The 20368-nt window shown below is 36.1% G+C and overlaps 1 protein-coding gene across 4 annotated transcripts; it reads right to left on the bottom strand.

Moving 5' to 3' along the window:
- Nucleotides 1-5536: 5536 nt before the first annotated feature.
- Nucleotides 5537-20221, bottom strand: LOC132152319 (tetratricopeptide repeat protein 39A). Of its 4 annotated transcripts, XM_059561114.1 has the most exons (18): nucleotides 19948-20221; nucleotides 18036-18140; nucleotides 14016-14147; nucleotides 12461-12519; nucleotides 12207-12274; nucleotides 11205-11269; nucleotides 10943-11042; nucleotides 10784-10849; nucleotides 10537-10645; nucleotides 10192-10259; nucleotides 9862-9921; nucleotides 9502-9663; nucleotides 8306-8397; nucleotides 8001-8121; nucleotides 7771-7882; nucleotides 6853-6967; nucleotides 6647-6763; nucleotides 5537-6525 (listed from the first exon to the last, which is right to left on the bottom strand). In XM_059561114.1, exons 1-18 carry the CDS (start codon nucleotides 19980-19982, stop codon nucleotides 6414-6416), a joined length of 1698 nt encoding a protein of 565 aa, XP_059417097.1. In that variant the 5' UTR covers nucleotides 19983-20221; the 3' UTR covers nucleotides 5537-6413. The 4 variants fall into 4 exon arrangements, 3 of the variants coding, with proteins under 3 accessions (XP_059417097.1, XP_059417093.1, XP_059417092.1); XR_009436487.1 differs by having other exon boundaries at nucleotides 5540-6525; nucleotides 6647-6967; nucleotides 17984-18140; XM_059561110.1 differs by lacking the exon at nucleotides 5537-6525 and having other exon boundaries at nucleotides 6646-6763; nucleotides 6864-6967; nucleotides 17984-18140.
- Nucleotides 20222-20368: the final 147 nt, after the last annotated feature.

The raw sequence follows: 20368 nt of genomic DNA, 5'->3' as shown, positions 1-20368 counted from the left end.
ACGTTGATTTGTGTGTCTTACAGAGTCCCAGGTTTAGTTTTCCATACAATTCAATTCAATTCAAGTTTATTTGTATAGCGCTTTTTACAATACAAATCGTTACAAAGCAACTTTACAGAAAATTAAAAATAATAATAATAATACAAGACGTAGTCAGCTAGATGATGAACTATCAATATTATTAATTAATAGTAATTATATGATGCAGTCACACATGTAGCAATAATTGTTAGTTCTGTTTGTTGATTCAAGGTTAGGATCATCTGGGGTCCTCTGAGGGTCAGCATCATCTCTTCTCAGGTGTTCTGGATCCAGACTGGAGCTTGTGTAAATCCTAGTTACCACGGGATGTAAATCCCGTGGCAAAACATAGAAACAAGATAGAGACATCATTAGCATAGCTGCTGATCCAACAAAGTAAAATTAGTTTAACCCAAGCTAAAGAATAAAAATGCAGATGCAACTACACTCACAATTTAAGAGATACATTATTCGAATGCTTGGCGAAAGAGATGCGTTTTTAATCTAGATTTAAACAGAGAGAGTGTGTCTGAACCCCGAACATTATCAGGAAGGCTATTCCAGAGTTTGGGAGCCAAATGTGAAAAAGCTCTACCTCCTTTAGTGGACTTTGCTATCCTAGGAACTACCAAAAGTCCAGCGTTTTGTGACCTTAGGGTGCGTGATGGGTTGTAGCGTGGTAGAAGGCTAGTTAGGTACGCAGGAGCTAAACCATTTAGGGCCTTATAGGTAAGTAATGATAATTTGTAACAGATACGGAACTTAATAGGTAGCCAGTGCAGAGACTGTAAAATTGGGGTAATATGATCATATTTTCTTGACCTGGTAAGGACTCTAGCTGCTGCATTTTGGACTACCTGTAGCTTGTTTATTGACGAAGCAGGACAACCACCTAGAAGTGCATTACAATAGTCCAGTCTAGAGGTCATGAATGCATGAACTAGCTTTTCTGCATCAGAAACAGATAACATGTTTCGTAGCTTGGCAATGTTTCTAAGATGGAAGAATGCAGTTTTTGTAACATTGGAAATATGATTTTCAAAAGACAAATTGCTGTCTAATATAACACCCAGATTTCTGACTGTAGAGGAAGTAACAGTACATCCGTCTAGTTGCAGATTGTAATCTACAAGATTCTGTGTGGTGTTTTTTGGTCCAATAATTAATATCTCTGTCTTATCTGAATTTAATTGGAGAAAATTATTTGTCATCCAATCTTTTACATTTTTAACACACTCTGTTAGCTTAGATAATTGGGAAGTTTCATCTGGTCTCGTTGAAATATATAGCTGAGTATCATCAGCATAACAGTGGAAGCTTATTCCGTATTTTCTAATAATATTACCAAGGGGCAACATGTATATTGAAAATAGAAGGGGACCTAGGACGGATCCTTGTGGCACTCCATATTTTACTGATGATAAATGAGATGACACCCCATTTAAGTAAACAAAATGGTAGCGATCGGACAGGTAGGATCTAAACCATCTTAGAGCCTGCCCTTGAATACCTGTATAGTTTTGTAATCGATCTATGAGTATGTCATGATCTATGGTGTCGAACGCAGCACTAAGATCAAGTAAGACTAGAAATGAGATGCAGCCTTGATCTGACGCAAGAAGCAGGTCATTTGTAATTTTAACAAGTGCAGTTTCTGTGCTATGGTGGGGCCTAAAACCTGACTGAAATTCTTCATACAGATCATTTTTATGCAGGAAGGTGCTCAATTGAGCAGACACAACTTTTTCTAAAATTTTAGACATAAATGGAAGATTTGAAATAGGCCTATAATTTGCCAGTACACTAGGATCTAGTTTTGGTTTCTTAATAAGAGGCTTGATAACCGCCAGCTTGAATGGTTTTGGGACGTGACCTAAAGATAACGACGAGTTAATGATATTGAGAAGCGGTTCTTCGGCTACAGGTAACAGCTCTTTTAGTAATTTAGTGGGTACAGGATCTAATAAACATGTTGTTGGTTTAGATACAGTGATAAGTTTATTTAGCTCTTCCTGTCCTATATTTGTAAAGCACTGCAGTTTATCTTTGGGTGCGATGGATGAAACTGAAGTGTTAGACGCTGTAGAATCTACATTCGCTATTGTATTTCTAATGTTATCTATTTTATCAGTGAAGAAATTCATAAAGTCATTACTATTTAACGTTGGTGGAATATTTGAATCAGGTGGCGTCTGGTAATTTGTTAATTTAGCCACTGTGCTAAATAAAAACCTTGGATTGTTTTGGTTATTTTCAATGAGTTTGTGGATATGCTCTGCCCTAGCAGTTTTTAGAGCCTGTCTATAGCTGGACATACTGTTTTTCCATGCAATTTTAAAAACTTCCAAGTTAGTTTTTCTCCATTTGCGTTCAAGACTACGAGTTACTTTCTTGAGAGAGTGAGTATTACTGTTATACCATGGCACAGTACGTTTTTCTCTAACCTTTTTCAATTTGATGGGGGCAACAGCTTCTAATGTATTAGAGAAAATAGTGCCCATGTTGTCAGTAATTTCGTCTAATTCATGTGTATTTTTGGGTACAAATAGCAGTTGAGATAGATCAGGCAGGTTATTTGCGAATCTGTCTTTGGTGGCTGGAACAATAGTTCTGCCCAGACGGTAACGCTGAGACATATAGTTAATATCAGTTATACGCAGCATGCACGATACAAGGAAATGGTCTGTAATATCATCACATTGGGGTACAATATCTATAGCAGTAAGATCGATTCCATGCGATATAATTAGATCTAGTGTATGATTAAAACGATGAGTGGGCCCGGTGACATTTTGCTTGACTCCAAAGGAGTTTATTAGGTCAGTAAACGCAAGTCCTAATGTATCATTTGCATTTTCAACGTGAATATTAAAATCTCCCATGATTAGCGCCTTATCAACTGTAACTAGAAGATCTGAGAGGAAATCTGCAAATTCTTTTAGGAATTCTGTATACGGCCCTGGTGGTCTATACACAGTAGCCAGAGCAAGAGATACATTAGATTTCTTTTGCATGTCTGACAGTGTTACATTTAGCAAAAGTATTTCAAAAATAAAATAATATACAACGAAAAGTAGTTTGGTACTTCTGCTGTCGAACTACAAGACCCCGTTATATAATAATCGTCTTTTAACATTTTATGTCAGTTGACAAACCAGCTTTTACTGGAAGATTAATCCACATGACTTGTCAGCTATATTGCAAGTTTTCGGAACCGATTCATGATAGATTTTCCGAGAAAAACTGAAGTTGTTATTCAGTGAACAAAAAAATCTTTCAAACATTCAAAATTGGACCGTTAGGGAGGGTGCCTCACGAAATTGAATTTTGAAGTCTAATCTTATTGGTTCGCGGGTGTCTCGTGACTTATTTTACTTATTTATTCGTATAAAAACCTTTGTGTCTTAGAATAATATATATTATTTAGGTAGGTGTACTTTGGATTTGTATGTATTTTTTTAATGGAAATGCTGGAATTTGATAGAAGCTTCCCGTGTTCTTAAAGGGAAAGTTCACCTAAAAAGTATTTTATTTTGTCATTGTTTACTCCTCAAGTTGTTCCAAACCTGTATGAGTATCTTTATTTTGTTGAACCCAAAAGAAGATATTTTGAAAAATGTTGGTAACCAAACAGTTGTCAAACAGTCATGAGGCTGCATGAGACTATACACCCTCATGTTGGAACAACATAAGAGTGGGTAAATAATTACAAAATGCTAATTTTGGGGTGAATTATCATTTTAAAAGGACAGTTCACCGAAAAAAAAAAATGTATTTCCTGTCATTTAAAACTGCAACAGTTGGTTCTGGAAGTAATTTTCTTAATGGGGTAAATTATTATTAAAGGTGCTTTATGCAAGTTTTTGACTTTACTAAAGCATAAAAATACTATAATATGTTTCCAGATATTTAAGAAAATTTTTATACAGTATAATTACCCAACGATATACAGTACAGACCAAAAGTTTGGACACACCTTCTCATTCAAAGAGTTTTCTTTATTTTCATGACTATGAAAATTGTAGAGTCACACTGAAGGCATCAAGGGCTATTTGACCAAGAAGGAGAGTGATGGGGTGCTGCGCCAGATGACCTGACCTCCACAGTCACCGGACCTGAACCCAATCGAGATGGTTTAGGCAGGGCCGACTCTAGGTTATTTGGTGCCCAAGGCGAGAGTCATAGTTTTGATGCCTTCAGTGTGAATCTACAATTTTCATAGTCATGAAAATAAAGAAAATTCTTTGAATGAGAAGGTGTGTCCAAACTTTTGGTCTGTACTGTGACTGCGAGAGACAGTTTTGAAATATATATTTTCCCTGTGCTTCTTTCCTGCTGTGTGAGCTACTGGAATATGCCACACTGTGAAACAGCCAATCAGAGCAGAGCTCAACATTATTATTCATGACCCTTCCAAATAAGGTAAAAACAGACCATTTCTTTTTAGGGACAAATCCTAGGGTTGTAAAGGGACTTGTAAAACAGTTTCTGTAGAATTTTTGCCCTTACCTAAGCAACATACGTTCTATGTAGATATCAGAGAACTTAAAATTTAAAACATTGTATCAATGCATTTTATGGCACCTTTAACATATTTGTTTATCTGAAAAACAATGCTACAGTGAGTTATTCTCCTTTGAAAATGTGCGTTCTGGGTCGGAATGTCAGTCTTGACTGGTTGCCAGTTGGTGGAAAACACAGCATAGTTAATTTCAGTCATGGAAGCTAGCAAATGAAAGGGGTCAGAGCGGGATATAGAACTTTCTGCCCATCCTAAAAATCCTGGACATCCATCCAAAAAACTTTATGATCAGCAACGGTATAATACAGTGTTAGGCTCAGTGCTTTCCATTGTCAGGTGCGCTCGTTCCTGTTGGTGTCCTCAATCTGGCAACCTGTGTGTGCATCTGAGGAGGAGGGACCGGGTGAAAAAAAACCTGCTGCAATATTTTGAATTTGGACTGTAATACCCACTGTAACCCCTCGGTGTCAATCCCACATACAGCACCTTTAACAATAATGATAAAACTTTAAAGACAGACCTAGTATGAGCTCTGAGATTGTTAATAGATGGTATATGCTTTTGTTGAAGCCATCAGCAAATAAAATAATAATTAATTGTGTTTAACAGCAGAATTGGAAAGAAACTACATTACCCATGATTCTGCAAAGAAAGCTCACTCCCATGAAGCACTGCAAACGTATTTGAATATACATGTTTTGCAATAAAACTTTATGTAAAACAATGTTTGGTGGAAGTAGATGATCACAGAAATGTTACTTTTTTTCTTCTAATATAACATTATACTACATTCATTACCTGATCACAGCCATTGGTTTTTACACAGAGAAAACTCCTGAAACGCAGGAAGAGAGAGGAAGAGCAGGGAACAGTGGCAGCCGGGTCCAGCCAGTAACCCTCAGACAACAAAGACTTTTATACAATGCTACTGTAACATATTGTAAAATTGGTTTCTTTGTAAGTTTGGAAAGTGAAAAACTGATATTCAACTGATATTCATATATAATTCATACATGCATATAATAATTCCTCGTTAAAAATTCTGAAGCGTTCTACATTAAGCAAAAAAAGCAAATGTTTTAAGAACAATTAAGCTTATGCATGAAAAAGCAGATGGTTATAATTTGTCATGCAAAACTGATTTATTAATACAGTAACCCAGAGCATTTATTGCTAATAATTGCATTGATTGAACGACTTAATTTACTATATAATTATACAGAAATTATACATTTCAAAAATATTTTAACATCAATAATTGATTAAATATTAACTACTAATAAAATGTATTATCAAAAAATAACCATAGCATTTGACAGCTGAATATTACTGATGCTATTTGAAGCATTTGATTATTATAAACGTTCTTGATGTATTCAAGAAAGGAGTATAGTAATCAATAATAAAGTATTCAAATCCCATACTCAGCCTTACAATAATCAACATGTTTAATCATCATTACAACTAAGTGTAAAATGGCTTGTCTAAATTAATTTATGTAAACAGTGTCATTTCCCTTATTAAACCTGTACAGGACTTACAGAAAAATATTCATTTGATTTCTAATGCTTCCTAAAATGTACATTTGAATACATTTTAAGGAGCTTAAACCCTGGTTTACATTTCAAATATTCATTCATCTATTTTTTATCTGACTAAAATAAACATCAATTTGGCACCTAACCTCCTGGAGGAGAACGTACAAATGAAGTTTTTAGTGTTTCCCATAATACCGTCCAAAAAAAAATGAGACGGGTTAACATTGGGTAGTACCAATGCATAAAAACTACACCGTGTCTTTGGTCTTTCGTTCTCCCAACTCTGTCTGGTCCTCAGAGAAAAGACGCCATTGACTCAGGATCATCTTTCCTTACAATGTTGTTATTTCATCTTGGTCATTGGTGTCAGCTTTAAGTTTAGTGAGCGCCGCGTGGACCCTGAACTGTGTACGAGACTCCATTGAGTACTCCTTGTAGTTTTTCCTGACAGGAGAGATGAGGAGATATGTCATGACAAAATGCAGTTTGCAACTTCAACAAAGTGTCATATCAGACTGAAGCCATAACAACAGCAAACAAGAGTTTTGTCCTAGACTGAACTCACTTGGCTTTCTGCAGTAGATGGATGGCTTGCTCTTTCCTCCCCGTGTCGATGTACAGCAGACTCATCTCTAGCAGAGCATTAGGAACCAGGTAATGATCAAATTTCACCTTCTTTTCACTGTTAGCGACACAAAGCATCTCAAAAACACCATCCTGAGACAGAACAAGCATTTGTGAAGGCAAATCCAGTAACACAAAAGCACTGGCCTGCTGTAAACCTGTCTGAAACAGTCCTCTGCCGCCTGCGTCTGGCCTTGGTTCTTCAGACACAGGCCTTTCAGAAGCAGGATCACACACGTGTCGTCCACAGAGTACTCATTCTCTACACAAACAAACAATGTGTCAAACAATATATACTATACAGTATACTACTGTACAGGAAGGTCACATAAACAATATAGAACTGAACAACAGCCGTTTTCAGTAAGGCCTGCTATTGTCAAAAAACAATACTCAAAGGGAAAGATATTTCCCCTGGTACTTCTGCTTAAAAAAAAATCTAGTGTAAAGTTAAAAAAAAATTGTTCTTCAACAAAAACAGTGGTTGAGGGAAGCAGTTAAAATATCATGATTTCTAGCAGTCACTGAAATTATAATAGTATCTGTTAACCTGTAATAACAGATTTCCCTGAAATGCAATTGGATAAAGGAAAACTCTACTATTTTTGAAAATAGGCTCATTTTCCAACTCCCTTAGAGTTAAACAGTTGAGTTTTACCATTTTTGAATCTATTCAGACAATCTCTGGGTCTGGCAGTAGCACTTTTAGCTTAGCTTAGCATAGATCGTTGTATCTGACTAGAACGTTAGCATCTCGCTCAAAAATGACAGAAGAGTTTCGATATTTTTTAACTATGACTACGAACTACAGAAGAGTCAAGTTTTAAATAGGAACAATATTGAAACTCTTCTGTCATTTTTGAGCGAGATGCTAACGCTCTAGTCAGATTCAACGATCTATGCTAAGCTAAGCTAAAAGTGCCACCGCCAGACCCAGAGATTGTCTGAATGGATTCAAAAATGCTAAAACTCAACTGTTTAACTCTAGGGGAGTTGGAAAATGAGCCTATTTTCAAAAATAGTTGAGTGTTCCTTTAATACAGAGTGGACACTTAGTGGCATTACCTGGAGCTGCCTGAAGGGTGCGCTCTGCTTCTACCAGCGTCTCCATCATGCCCTCCGTCAGCTCGGGCTGTTTGCTGATCATGGAGAAACCATTCCACATGTACATCATCTCCTGAGATATGAAGCACAAAGGTTGCCGACTTTAAAATATAACCACTGCATTACAACAAAAGCAAAGAAAAAGAAAACATTTAGAATGAACTGTGTCACATGTGTTACGTTATTCTTACAAGAACAGGCACAGGAAGTCTGATTGGATTGCTAGCTTTGTACCGTCTCGCTTTACGAATGGCAAACTTCTCTGTGGGTGGAGATTTACCTGCTATCTTCTGTCTGTATGTTGGTACCTGTCTGAGAGACCCAAAAAGAGAGAAAGGAAGTGAACGGGAATAAAAAACACTATCAATTAGCTGATGTCGGTTTTGATCACATGTTAAAATACATCCAGTAAACCCAAAGAAAGAGAGACATATGAAAGGAAGTTTATTATTTCTGCTCCTGTGTTGGCAGTGTAATTACATGCAAGTGTATTTACCTAAAGAGATCCACTTCATTATCCCCAAACGGCCGGGATTCTGTGTCTGGAAGCATGCTGAGATAAGCTGCCTTCATGTACACGTACATGGCCTGAGAGAGAGAGAAAACCGCCATAATCCATCTGCACACTGGAAATACACTGTGCGTAATCACAAGCAGCAACAGAACCAACCAGTTCAAACAAAAACCTGGCAATGACCCACAAAGCCAATTTACACAGCTTACGCACACCAGTCATTGTTAAAATAGCTGTGCTGTAGTGTAACTTCAATAAAAAATAAAAAAAATACAGCTCAATCCCAGGCTTGACACCTGTATGGTTTCACTTCATGTTTCTGAGGTGGAAGTCTTTCAGCAATTAGACACGAAATATTGGCTAACGCTGGCTAACCAACTGCTCAGAACATTTCATCAACCATGAAATATGTCATTTTGCCTTCAGTTTTAGAAGATTTCCTGCTTTTTAAGAATATTTTGAATCCCTAGTTTTCTGACCTTGTGAATACAGTAATATCGGTGAGTAAATAGCATATACACACATGTAAAAAGGCATCTATGTAAACCTTCCTTTAATTTTTTGAAGCTTTTTTAAAAAACAAAGCGAAATGAAAATGCTCCTCCATATAAAAATCCTAACTATTTTACTGTGGTTCTGTATAAAATCTTTGCTGAAGACATAATTCCAGTCCATTTCGTTGTGTCTTTAGGTACAAATGTCCAAAATGTGTATCTTTTTAAATGAACAAATAAATGGTATATTTTTTTATCTGACAATAATCCATGACATGCTTCAATTTTAAAGTGTTTTAACACCTTTAAATTAGGCAAAACATGGAAAACGAACTGCATTGCTTCCTAGTTTGTACTAAACGCAAAGCAGACTTTTTCCCAGCACCAATAAAATCCCACACTTGATTTACATTCTGGGTGGAGGCCGTTTCAAACATGCAACGCAGAAATGTCTTGGCATCTATACATATCACATTATGGGTGTTTCTCACAGACATACAGTAAACTAAACTGCCTTTAGGATTTCTAAGGATGCTGTTCTTCTAATCATTTCACCAAAACATAATTCAAATTAACTTCCAGATTTGTACTGAAACATTAGATTCACATTGTCATTTTGGCCTTAATCATGAAACACAAGAACAAATTTGTGTATAAACTGTTGTTTTCGAGCAGTCGGGTCACCTTAGACCAGCGGCTCTCCTGGCTGAGCAGGTCTGCGTAGAAATACGCCATCTTCCAGTGCTTCTTAAATGTGAAGCACCACATCAGCTCCCAGTAGCACATGTGATGAAACTGTTTCCAGGCCTGTTGGGACTTACAGCCGTCCTCAAACAGCGCCACCGCCTGGACATGCAGGGGTACAGTACATTAGTGAGCAAGATCTACAAGCCCGTTTATAATGTTAGCCTCAATTTCTAGAAACACTGTCATTTCATTTTGCATGACCATTTCCCACATAGTTTCATTGTCTTCTAACCAGTCTGAAGTCTTTAAAATCATTGGAATAAAAAGAAAAAGAAAAGGCCATGTAGGCAGATTCACCTCATCAATGTTACCCTTTATTTCTTCAGCTCGACCTGCAAAGAAGAGGAAAATCGCTCCCTGGAGAGAGAATTAGAACATGAGCTCCAAAAACACACATTAAAGACCTCATGTTTTGGCTTGGCTAACACAGTTTTCTTTACTATTCAGGTTTCTAAACATCTGTATGCACCTGAAAAAAAAACAACTTTGTCAACATGCATGCGAGTCAGATTTTGACTGTATGGAGTCATAAAAGTACTAGATCTTAAAACAAAACATCTTTATAAATGTGAAAATGGCTCTGAAATTCTAAATAAGTTCATTTACAAATGAAGTAAAAAGACATACACGTGGGTATCGCAGTCGAAATGGCTTCAATAGTCGCTCTGCCTCTTCCACCTCCCCCTCTCCAGTACCTTCACAAAACATCACTTCATTATTAACATAAAAATATCTGAGGATTCTTTCATTTTAATATATACACTACTGGTCAAAAGTTTGTGGTCAGTGAGATTTTTTAAAATGCTTTTGTAATACATGCTAAAATAAAAACATTACAATTATTTCAGAATTTTTAATTTTTGGGGTGAACTATCCCTTAAGTTTGCACAATTAACTAAAGAAGCACCTTGCAATATTGGTGTAAGATATTTGCTTTATGTGGGCATCAAATACATAATGTATCACAAATACCTAAAATAAAGGAGAGGAATGTGTAGAAACAAAGCAGGAGGAGGGCGCACAGCATGGAGCGCAGGGTATGAGAGGTGGCACCCGTGTACAGCTGAGAGATGCCAAATTCCTGCACACACACACACGCCAAAAAATATTAACAAAAAAATAAACATGAACGAGCACACTGGCAAAAACCTATTTTTAAAAATGAGAATGCAAGAGTGTAATCTGAGGTAAAAAAAAAAAAACAAAAAAAAAAAAACACCTTATCTCCAGAAAAGCCAGCAAACTCTAGCAGTTTGAGTATCCGGGCAGGAAACAGTGAAAGAGTCTGTGTGACAGTGAAGAACAACAACACATTGAACAATCTGGGGTTTAAATATTAAGGAATATACAGTAGATGCAATATTCCAGATGCACATACCAAATTGAAAGCCCCAATCCCAAAAGAGACTCCGCCCTCTAAATGCTTGTGGTTCGGTCCTTTGAAAGAGGTGTCTGATTGGACGAATGCGCTTAGCTCCCTGCATGCCCAATTCAAGGGCAGGATTTTGGCGCACAAATGGGAATCAAATACAGGTTATTTCCACCTGATTAAATGGTGCAGGTCTCTTGATGACACCAATTATTCTCATTTACCGACAGTCAAACCACAGATTTCCTTCACTTACTTGCTACAGACTTACTTGTATATGAGGTAACTGTTCCGTATTTTGATTCCTCCTTTAATAAAACTAACCATATTCTCATCCTGTCAACAAACAGAGAATGAGAAATCATGTGCAGATCTGAGCTCTGGAGTAGGATCAAGTTTAAAGTACTCAGGAATAGTTCAAACCAAAATTTAAATTTTCTGCAATTTTACTCTCAGGCCATCAAAGATGCAGCAGTGAATGGGTGCCGTCAGAATGAGAGTCCAAACAGCTGATAAAAAAATTACAATAATCCACACCACTCCAGTCCATCAGTTAATGTTTATGAAGTGAAAAGCTGTGTGTTTATGATAAACCCATCATTAAGGCATTTTAAGTTTAAAAACTTGCTTTTGGCAAAAATATGACTCCATAATCCATAATAATGTGTCCTCCATTGAAAAAGTCAATCTCTGTTTTCCTCTCACATCAAAATCCTACAACATATTGGTTAAGATCCGTTCTGATTTGTCTGATTGTAAACAGTGCTTGATCTGTTCATATTTCTCTGCTGATTCAGACAAGATGACTTTTTCACTGGAGAAAGCATATTATGTATAAAGGACTTATATTTTAGCAGAAAGCGATTTTTTTTAAGTTAAAAACACCTTAATGATGGATTTGTTTCTTACAAACACATACCTTTTAATTTCACAAACTATTAACTGATGAACTGGAGTGGTGTTGATTACTTGTGATGTTTTTACCAGCTGTTTTGACTCATTCTGACGGCACCCATTTACTGCAAAATGTCCAAAACTTTTCTGGAGAAGAAACAAACTCGTCTATATTTTTTGAATGGCCTGAGTGGTAGTAATTAAATTCAGCAAATTTTCATTTTGGGGTGAACTATCCCTTTGATCTGAGGTTTAAAAAGATGTCAAGTTCTACACGTTAAGGTCAAGACTTCAAAGATACCAAAATGCACACACAGTTTAAGCAAAACATCTGAGATTGTCTGATTGTTAGTTAAATTTGTCTTGAAATGTGTCAAACCTGTAAGAATGTGAGAGCGGCTCGGTGCAGTAAACACTCGGCGTAACACACTTCAGCATGGAGCTGCTCTGTAAAACATCAAATACAATATTATCATAAAACAGTCATTAAATGAAACATCTTATACAAATTGCTAACTGATTCTGGCAAGCTTTAGCCTTGAATTCATCAAATTCTTCAAAATGAATGCTTTGTTTGAGTTTTATTCCTCCTTTAATAGCAGTAAAAGCTGGACATTTCTAGAAAAACCACACCTTCTGAAAGATCATCATTTGCTCCTCGGCTCCCAAGACCACCAGACTTCCTACGGAACCTGAAAGAGAACAGCCAGAACTCAAGAGATGAGTGAACAAACACACGATGACGATGTCTGACAGACTTACAACCACACTTGACCAGACTAGGATCAGGAACAATTACTTTTTTATGGAAGATGGATGGGAAAAAAATGATTAATTCAAAAATAAAAACGTAAATACATAGACTTACATTTAAATGTAAAAAAAAAAATACTTTTATTCAGCAAGGGTGCATTAAATTGATCAGAAGTGACAGTAAAGAGATTTATAATGTTATAAAATATTTCTATTCTATAAGACGTCTTATTCATCAAGACAAAATGTATCACCGTTTCCCACAGAATGATTATGCAACACATTCGTTTTGACACTGAAGAATAAATTACATCTTATAATATTTCAAAAGAGAAAAAGGTTATTTTAAGTTGTAACAATATTTCACAATACTACTGTTTAAAAATAATAATAATAGATCTTACAGACCCCAAACTTGTGATCAGTAGTGTATCTTGACTAACTAATAAGCATAAGTTTTTACAACAGCAATACCTACACTTTAATAAATATACTGAAAATGTATTTACATTTTACAAAAAATTAATAAATAATAAGTCATTTCTAATGCTTTTAAGCAAACCATCTGCTAACTACGTTTAATTCATTTACTCAATCAAGTTTAAAAAATGCTACTCAACATGCATCTTTACATATTTAAATATTAGTTATACAATTTGAAACATGTATTTTTCAATAAACTTATTAAAAAATTTGGGATCAGTAAGATTTTTTTATGTTTCTTGGAGTCTCTTATGCTCATCAAGACAGTAAAAAAAACTGTAACATTGTGAAATAATATTGGATTCCTATTTTAATATACTATAAACATAATTTATTTCTGTGAAGCAGCGCTGAATTTTCAGCATCCTGTCTCTAGTCTTCAGTGTCACATGATCCTTCACAAATCATTCTAATATACTGATTTATTATCAGTGTTTTTTCTTTGATTCTTTGATGAATAACATTTTTCTAACAATACAAGTCTTTACTATCACCTTTTATCAATTTAACATATCCTTGCTGAATAAAATTATTACTTCCTTACAAACTACCTATACACACACTCTCCCAAGAGGATGTTTGAAGGGGTTTAGGAGCAGATCACACAGAAGGATCTCTCTTGTGACTCACTGTTTCTTAAGCAAACTGAAAATGAGCCCATGTGTGACCATTGCAGTGGTGAATCCACCCACATACAGTCATCTGGATTAGTGCTGTAGGCATCTCTTCAACTCCATTTCATCTATGTTATGTAAGGCCAGTAAAAGACGTGACCAGCAGTCTGTCATTTAAAGCCACACAGTTCCATTTCCATGCAAATACAAGCAAATTTCAAAGTGGCTGAATCGGGTCAGCTGACATGGAAATGACCCCATTTGCCTAAAAATGAAAGGTCACAGAAAAAGGCCTCTCTAGGACTGAAATGAATGCAGTGTTTTGGCTCTCTTTCTACCTCTGGCACACCTCCTGAGCCCTCTTCATCGTGTTCCCAGCATGCACTATGTCGTCTTGTTGGAAGGTCATCATGGCCTGCATCTCTAACACTGTGGCATAGATCAGAGCGTGATACATGCTCTCCTTAGCCCTGGAATACAACACAACACATGCTTTTACACACACACCGCGAGATCACACTCCGACACAGCAGGCTACTAGTAAATATAGCGAAGGTTAATGCCTTAAACTTTCTCTATGAAAAAAATGTGAATGCAATTATTAACTCTATCAGTACTGAATGCTTATGTTCCTGTCACATTTACTACGCTAGTTTTCCTAGAAACAGTTTTTACTAAACATTTTAATTTAAAATTAGAAATTATTAATATTGATGCAAAGAAAAATATTTTAAAAAGTAAAATTAAATATAGTTAAAAAAGTAGCAAAATGACATTTCCATAAGCCATTTATGATATTTTTTTAATATAAAATTGTAATAGATAGATTATAAATGATCAATAGATAACACCGTTTTCTTTTCTCCCCAGTCTGTCATTGGTCAATCATGCGTATATTCCCGCCCCCAGTGTACACCATTGGCTGAGTCGTTGCTATGGCAGAATTTTCAAACAAATAGAGCAAAGTTTTGATAGTTCTTCAGGGAAATTAACCTACGAGTGGCCAATTATAGCTGTCTCTGTATATTAAAACGAAACTGAAGAAAATGTTTTAAACCCCAAATGAAAAAAAAAAAAAAAAACGTGCACATTTAAAACACAGACTAGCCCAAAAATCTTAAAATACTTATAACATAAAGATGTATTGCCTGAAACCAAGACCAGAGGTGGAAAGAGTACAAAAATATTCTACTCAAGTAAAAGTACCATTACATTAATGAAATTTTACTTAAGTAAAAGTAAAAGTACCAGTCTAAAAATCAACTCAAGTAAAAGTAAAAAGTAGCTCATTTAAAATTTACTCAGAGTAAAAATTACTTAGTTACATTTTAACAGTGGGAGGGAGTCAAAAATGGGACAGGCCAAGGGTGTCAAACTCAGTTCCTGGAGGGCCACAGTCCTGCACAGTTTAGATATAACCCTAATTAAACACACCTGATCCAGCTAATCTAATCATTTAGGTTTATTTGAAAACTACATGATATGTGTGCTGGAGCAGAGTTAGAACTAATCTCTGCAGGGCTACGGCCCTCCAGGAACTGAGTTTGACACCCCTGGGATAGGTCTATTAATCTCAAACTAGTTGTATTTAATTAAAGGAATCAGTTATTTAGAATAATAAAACATTTGGGCTGTTACCAGGCAAATAAGTATCAACAAACTCATCTTTTAATGCAGAGGAAATGCAGAAGATTCATTGGAAGTGGCATTTAGATGTATTACACTGTTTAGTGCAGGACAAGAATGCATTTAACCTGCAGTTACAAATGCATGAATAATGTTTTGATATACAAGACATAAAATGTTGAATACTCATTTGAAATGATAAGAAATTCATTATTTAAAAAATGATACTTTAAATGTGAAATTAAAATGGCCAGTATGTGTCAGCAAGTCACTGTTAATAAGTGAGTCATTGCGATTGAACCGAATCATTTAAACGGTTGATTCATTCAGGAACGAATCACTGTCACGTTGCTCAGAGACGCAAAACTGTGCTTTGGTGGCTGTGTTTGGAATTATTTTCTGTTGTAGAAATAGAGCTAAAAAAGGCAATATGGTGTCTAAAACGCAAGTCTCTTAATTAACTTGTTTACTGAACTGTTATATATATATGTATGTATGTATATATTCATGATGATTCTTGGAGGAAAAGACGGAATTCTTTGTGTGATTTTGATTTAATATATGAAATTATATAAATATGTGAATTTTCTGCCCCTATATCTTCAATTTTGTGATCATTCTAAATGCATTTTAGGAGACTGAATCACACAGTGAAAGAACGCACTATAAATGCACGCGCACATCATTAAAACAAAAAATATGATATTATTGCAGACTATATATATATAGCACACTCCTCACCACTGTCTTTTTGGCTAATTTGTGCAAAACCTCTTGCTAAAATGTCAAAGCTTCATTTTAACCACCAATGCAACGATGCAATCATTTAGCTTAGCTCTACATTCTTGCGAAGGGTTGATGTCTTGTCGAGATTTTATAAGCTGCTAGTTTGGTCTTCCTAGGCAAGTACAGCTTACACTGCATAATAGAGCATACATATGGCCAGGGGTTCACTTCATTTCCTTCGAGTTCAACTTCAGAATATGACGGGGTTTCGTTTTCAGCGGTGTCTGCACCACTAACGCCTGTTTTGACCGTCTGCTAGTGATGTGTCGTTCGTGAACGAATCGTTCTTTTTGAACGAATCTTTTAGTTGAACGAATCGTTCTCGTTCACGCAATCCACTGACTCATATTTCTCGTCCACTGAAGTTACTCCCTCCACAGCAGTGCGGCGCTATAAGCAGCGCATGCGCAGCTCAGTGAACCGAGTAACGACCATTCCATCCTGTCAAAGAGTTACAACCTCGAGCCGATAGCCTTTGAGTATGAGATGTGACAGAGCATGTGATTTGTTGAATGTAGTGAGCGAATACGCCCTTCAATTAACGAGTTTCATATGAGTCTGAACAAGATCTAGAGATCTTATCGTTCGTGAACGAGTTGAATGATTTAGTACATCTCGTTCGTGAATGAAATGACTGAACTGGCACACATGTCATTCGTGAACCTGAATGAACGGATACATGTCGTTCGTGAATGAAATTAACTGGTACATCGCTTATCTCGTTTGTGAACAAAATGAATGAGAGTAAACTGGGTTAGTCTGCCATTTAGCATGTCAAACTCGCAAAATGCAAAGCGCAGTTACAGTTACTGTGCACATACGCTTGTTTTGATATTTAGCAACTCCACGTTTAATCCCCGATTTAAAATGTGAATATATAATATACAAATTGTCTGACCAAACAATTAAAATGCTAATTAGGCAAGAAAACCTTGTGCTTTGTTCATCTGAACAACTTAATTAGACTTTATATACTGAATGCGATTATACACACATTTTAATAAAGCCAGATCAGTTTTTGTAACAAGTGAATACGTTCGTTGACTAAAGACATAACACATAATACACTCTTTTTTCGCCACCTGCTGGCATATTTTGTGTAATACCAAGAAATGATCACTGAACGAATCAGTGAACGATTCTGAACGAATCATTTTGGTGAACGAACTGAAAATGAACGAATCTCTAGAAAGAATCATAATTTCCACCACTACCGTCTGCATCTTTCTTGTGATTTTAGCGCCAGTTTGCCCTCCTGCCCATTATTTACTGACGTAGTTTCCAGGGAGCGATTTTTTTTTTTACTCAGTAATTAATGTGTTTTAAAATGTAGCGAAGTACAATACTTTAAACAAAATATACTTAAGTAAAAGTAAAATTACAGATTTAAAAATTTACTTTAAAAAGTATTAGTACACAAAAAAGCTACTCAATTACAGTAACGCGAGTAAATGTAATTCGTTACTTTCCACCTCTGACCAAGACTTATGTACTTCCAGGTGGACCTGCATATAAGGATAAGTGCTGGAGTCCCTTAAGCACGTGGTTTCCTCCTCAGAGTAAAGTTCCTCGCTCCCCCGGCTATATATTAATGAAGTGGCTCTGTGTGCAGCACTATTGTCAGACATGAAGGTGTGATCTTTAGGTAAATACCTTACATCCTGGAGAAGGGAGCGCACCTGATGCAATTCTCTATCGCAGTGGAAATAAAGCATGCTATCACGGGACGACATCTAATTTCTACAAGTGCTTCGGATGCCAGGACCTTTACTGCAGCAACAAGACTCAGTTTTGGTGGTGTACTGTATCTGACTGACAAACAGAGCATTATGGGCTTGGTACAGTACGTACCACACCTTCACTAAACAGCTCGTCTGTGCTTAAGATCACTCACACAGATACTGGAGGGGAGGAGAAACTGGTGAAGACAGAAAGACTCCTCTCACCGTGGCCGTAGTTTGTCCAAACTCTCATTGAAGTGGTTGTTGAGAAACAGATCCAAGGCCTCCATGCATTCATCGAGACAGGCCTGTAGGGACATCTGTCTGGAGCTGATCACACACACACACACACACACACACACACAAACAATGAGCAGAAGTCATACACTTCATTTTCTTCATATAAAGCTAACTCTGGTGACCCCATTAGACTATTATTAGTGGCCATTGTTTTCCCAGTATCTAGTGAGTTTTACAATGATGAATAAAATGCAGATAAATATATTAATTTATGATGTAACACAGTTGAGTGATAGCAAATCAATACAATCGATATCCCACAGTATAAGAACATAATTCAAACTGCACACAAGAATATATATATAAAAAAGAGAAAAGTAACAAATGATTTTAAAATAAATACAGCTTTAAAATGATTAATCTAATATATTCCAATATATACACTTACATACTGTACATTTAGCCTATACACAGTATATATATATATATATATATATATATATATATATATATATATATATATATATATATATATATATACATATACATACAATTTTAATAAACCAAAATGTTAAATAAGTAAATTAATAACATAAATTAAATTAATACATTAATCAAAATTAATACATCAATTATTAAAATAAAATTATTCTATTTATGATATAAAATTAATTAATTGTATAATTAGTTTTATAATTATGCATTCTACAAGTTGATTTTATTATTTAAAATAAACTGCTTGAGAAATCTGTCAATTATTAAAACTAAAATTAAAATAAGATTAAATTATTTTTTAAATGAAAAATTAATTTGTCATCTAAAATGTTTCTGTTATATATTTTAAACACATACACACACATATTTATGTGTGTGTGTGTGTGTGTGTGTGTTTAAAATGTTTTTATCAAACCAAAATAAGTAACAAAATAAATCAAAGTAAATAATTTACACAAAACTAAGCAATTATATCTAAGTATATTTCATTTTATTTTATTAACGCTTTGCTCCAAAACTCCCCAAGTGAAGTAAACCTACACAAACACAAGCAAAGCCACTTAGTGAAATGAATAACGTTTACTACTAAACACCAAGACACCATTCAGAGCCGTCAGCAGTGCCCTTCATTGATTATGAGCACTACCTGATGCAGAATGTTTCAGCGCATGACCACTGAAGATATATTTGGCAGGACTAATTCATGTCACCTGGTTGATCCTGCTTCTAAATTAACGAGCAGATATACAATTATGGGCTCTCAAAGTGAGACATACTGGCACCCGTTGCTTATGATATTTACAAACTAACCAACATGCATTTGCCTAAATACACATGCATCCTGTTAGAGATGCAAAACAACTGGTTTAAAACAATTGCATGACTTTACAAGTCATTGAAAGGTATATCTAACCTTTGACTCTCTCAGGCTTCAATGACATGTACAGACACACATGCAATGCAGAATATGGCTCACACACTGTGTCACTAGTCAAGGTGTTTGATGTTTGCTCAGAGTACACAGACTGGGCATGGACAGCCAGCGCCTTTGGATAAGAATATGAATATGTCACAATGCACTGTGAATGATTTTACTTAAACAACATTAAGAGCAAATTTGCCAACAGTGAAGCTTTCTAAAGCCATATATTCAGGGACAGCATTTCATTCTCTCACTGCGAACCAGACTCTATTGCAAAACAAGGAAGGAAGAGATGTGAACATTTGACAGGAGGAGAAAAAAATAACTGCCAAAACTAAACACAGACTCACTGAATCAGCCATTTAAAGACACACAGAACCACAAAAGCATGAAAGTTTTCAGATAGGCTGAAACCTGAAAAGGCACAGCACAGATGCAACTCTTTTAAAATAAACATTAAACAACCCATCATCGACTCACTTTGTTGTAGCAGGTGCATTTTTCCCAGTGGACATGGTGTATTTGGTTGACCTCTTCTGGGCCTTGTGGCCAGCCACACACACACACACACACCTGCTCTCCCTGTGAAGAGCTTTCTCTCAGCGCTCCTGTGGAAAGTCACTCTCACTGCACGTGAAGATGATGCTGCATGGATGAGGACTGCTGGAGAACTCGAGCTGGCAGGGAATGTTGATCTGTGTTCAGCTCAATCACGAGTGTGTGTGTGTGTGTGTGTGTGAGAACACGGACTTCTTGACTCCTCCTCGAGCTCACAGCAGGTTTGATGGCAGGAGACCAGAGCGAAGGGACAGGAGTTAGTAGCGCCATCTAGTGCTGGGGTGAAGACGGGTTTAATAAGACCAATGAGTAAGGTTTGTTTGTATGTAGGCTAAATAATTAA

The sequence above is a fragment of the Carassius carassius genome, chromosome 1 (genome assembly GCF_963082965.1).
Source record: "Carassius carassius chromosome 1, fCarCar2.1, whole genome shotgun sequence".
Lineage (NCBI taxonomy): Eukaryota > Metazoa > Chordata > Actinopteri > Cypriniformes > Cyprinidae > Carassius > Carassius carassius.
The sequence above is the reverse complement of the archived record's forward strand: the minus strand, read 5'-3'. Positions and strand labels throughout refer to the sequence as shown.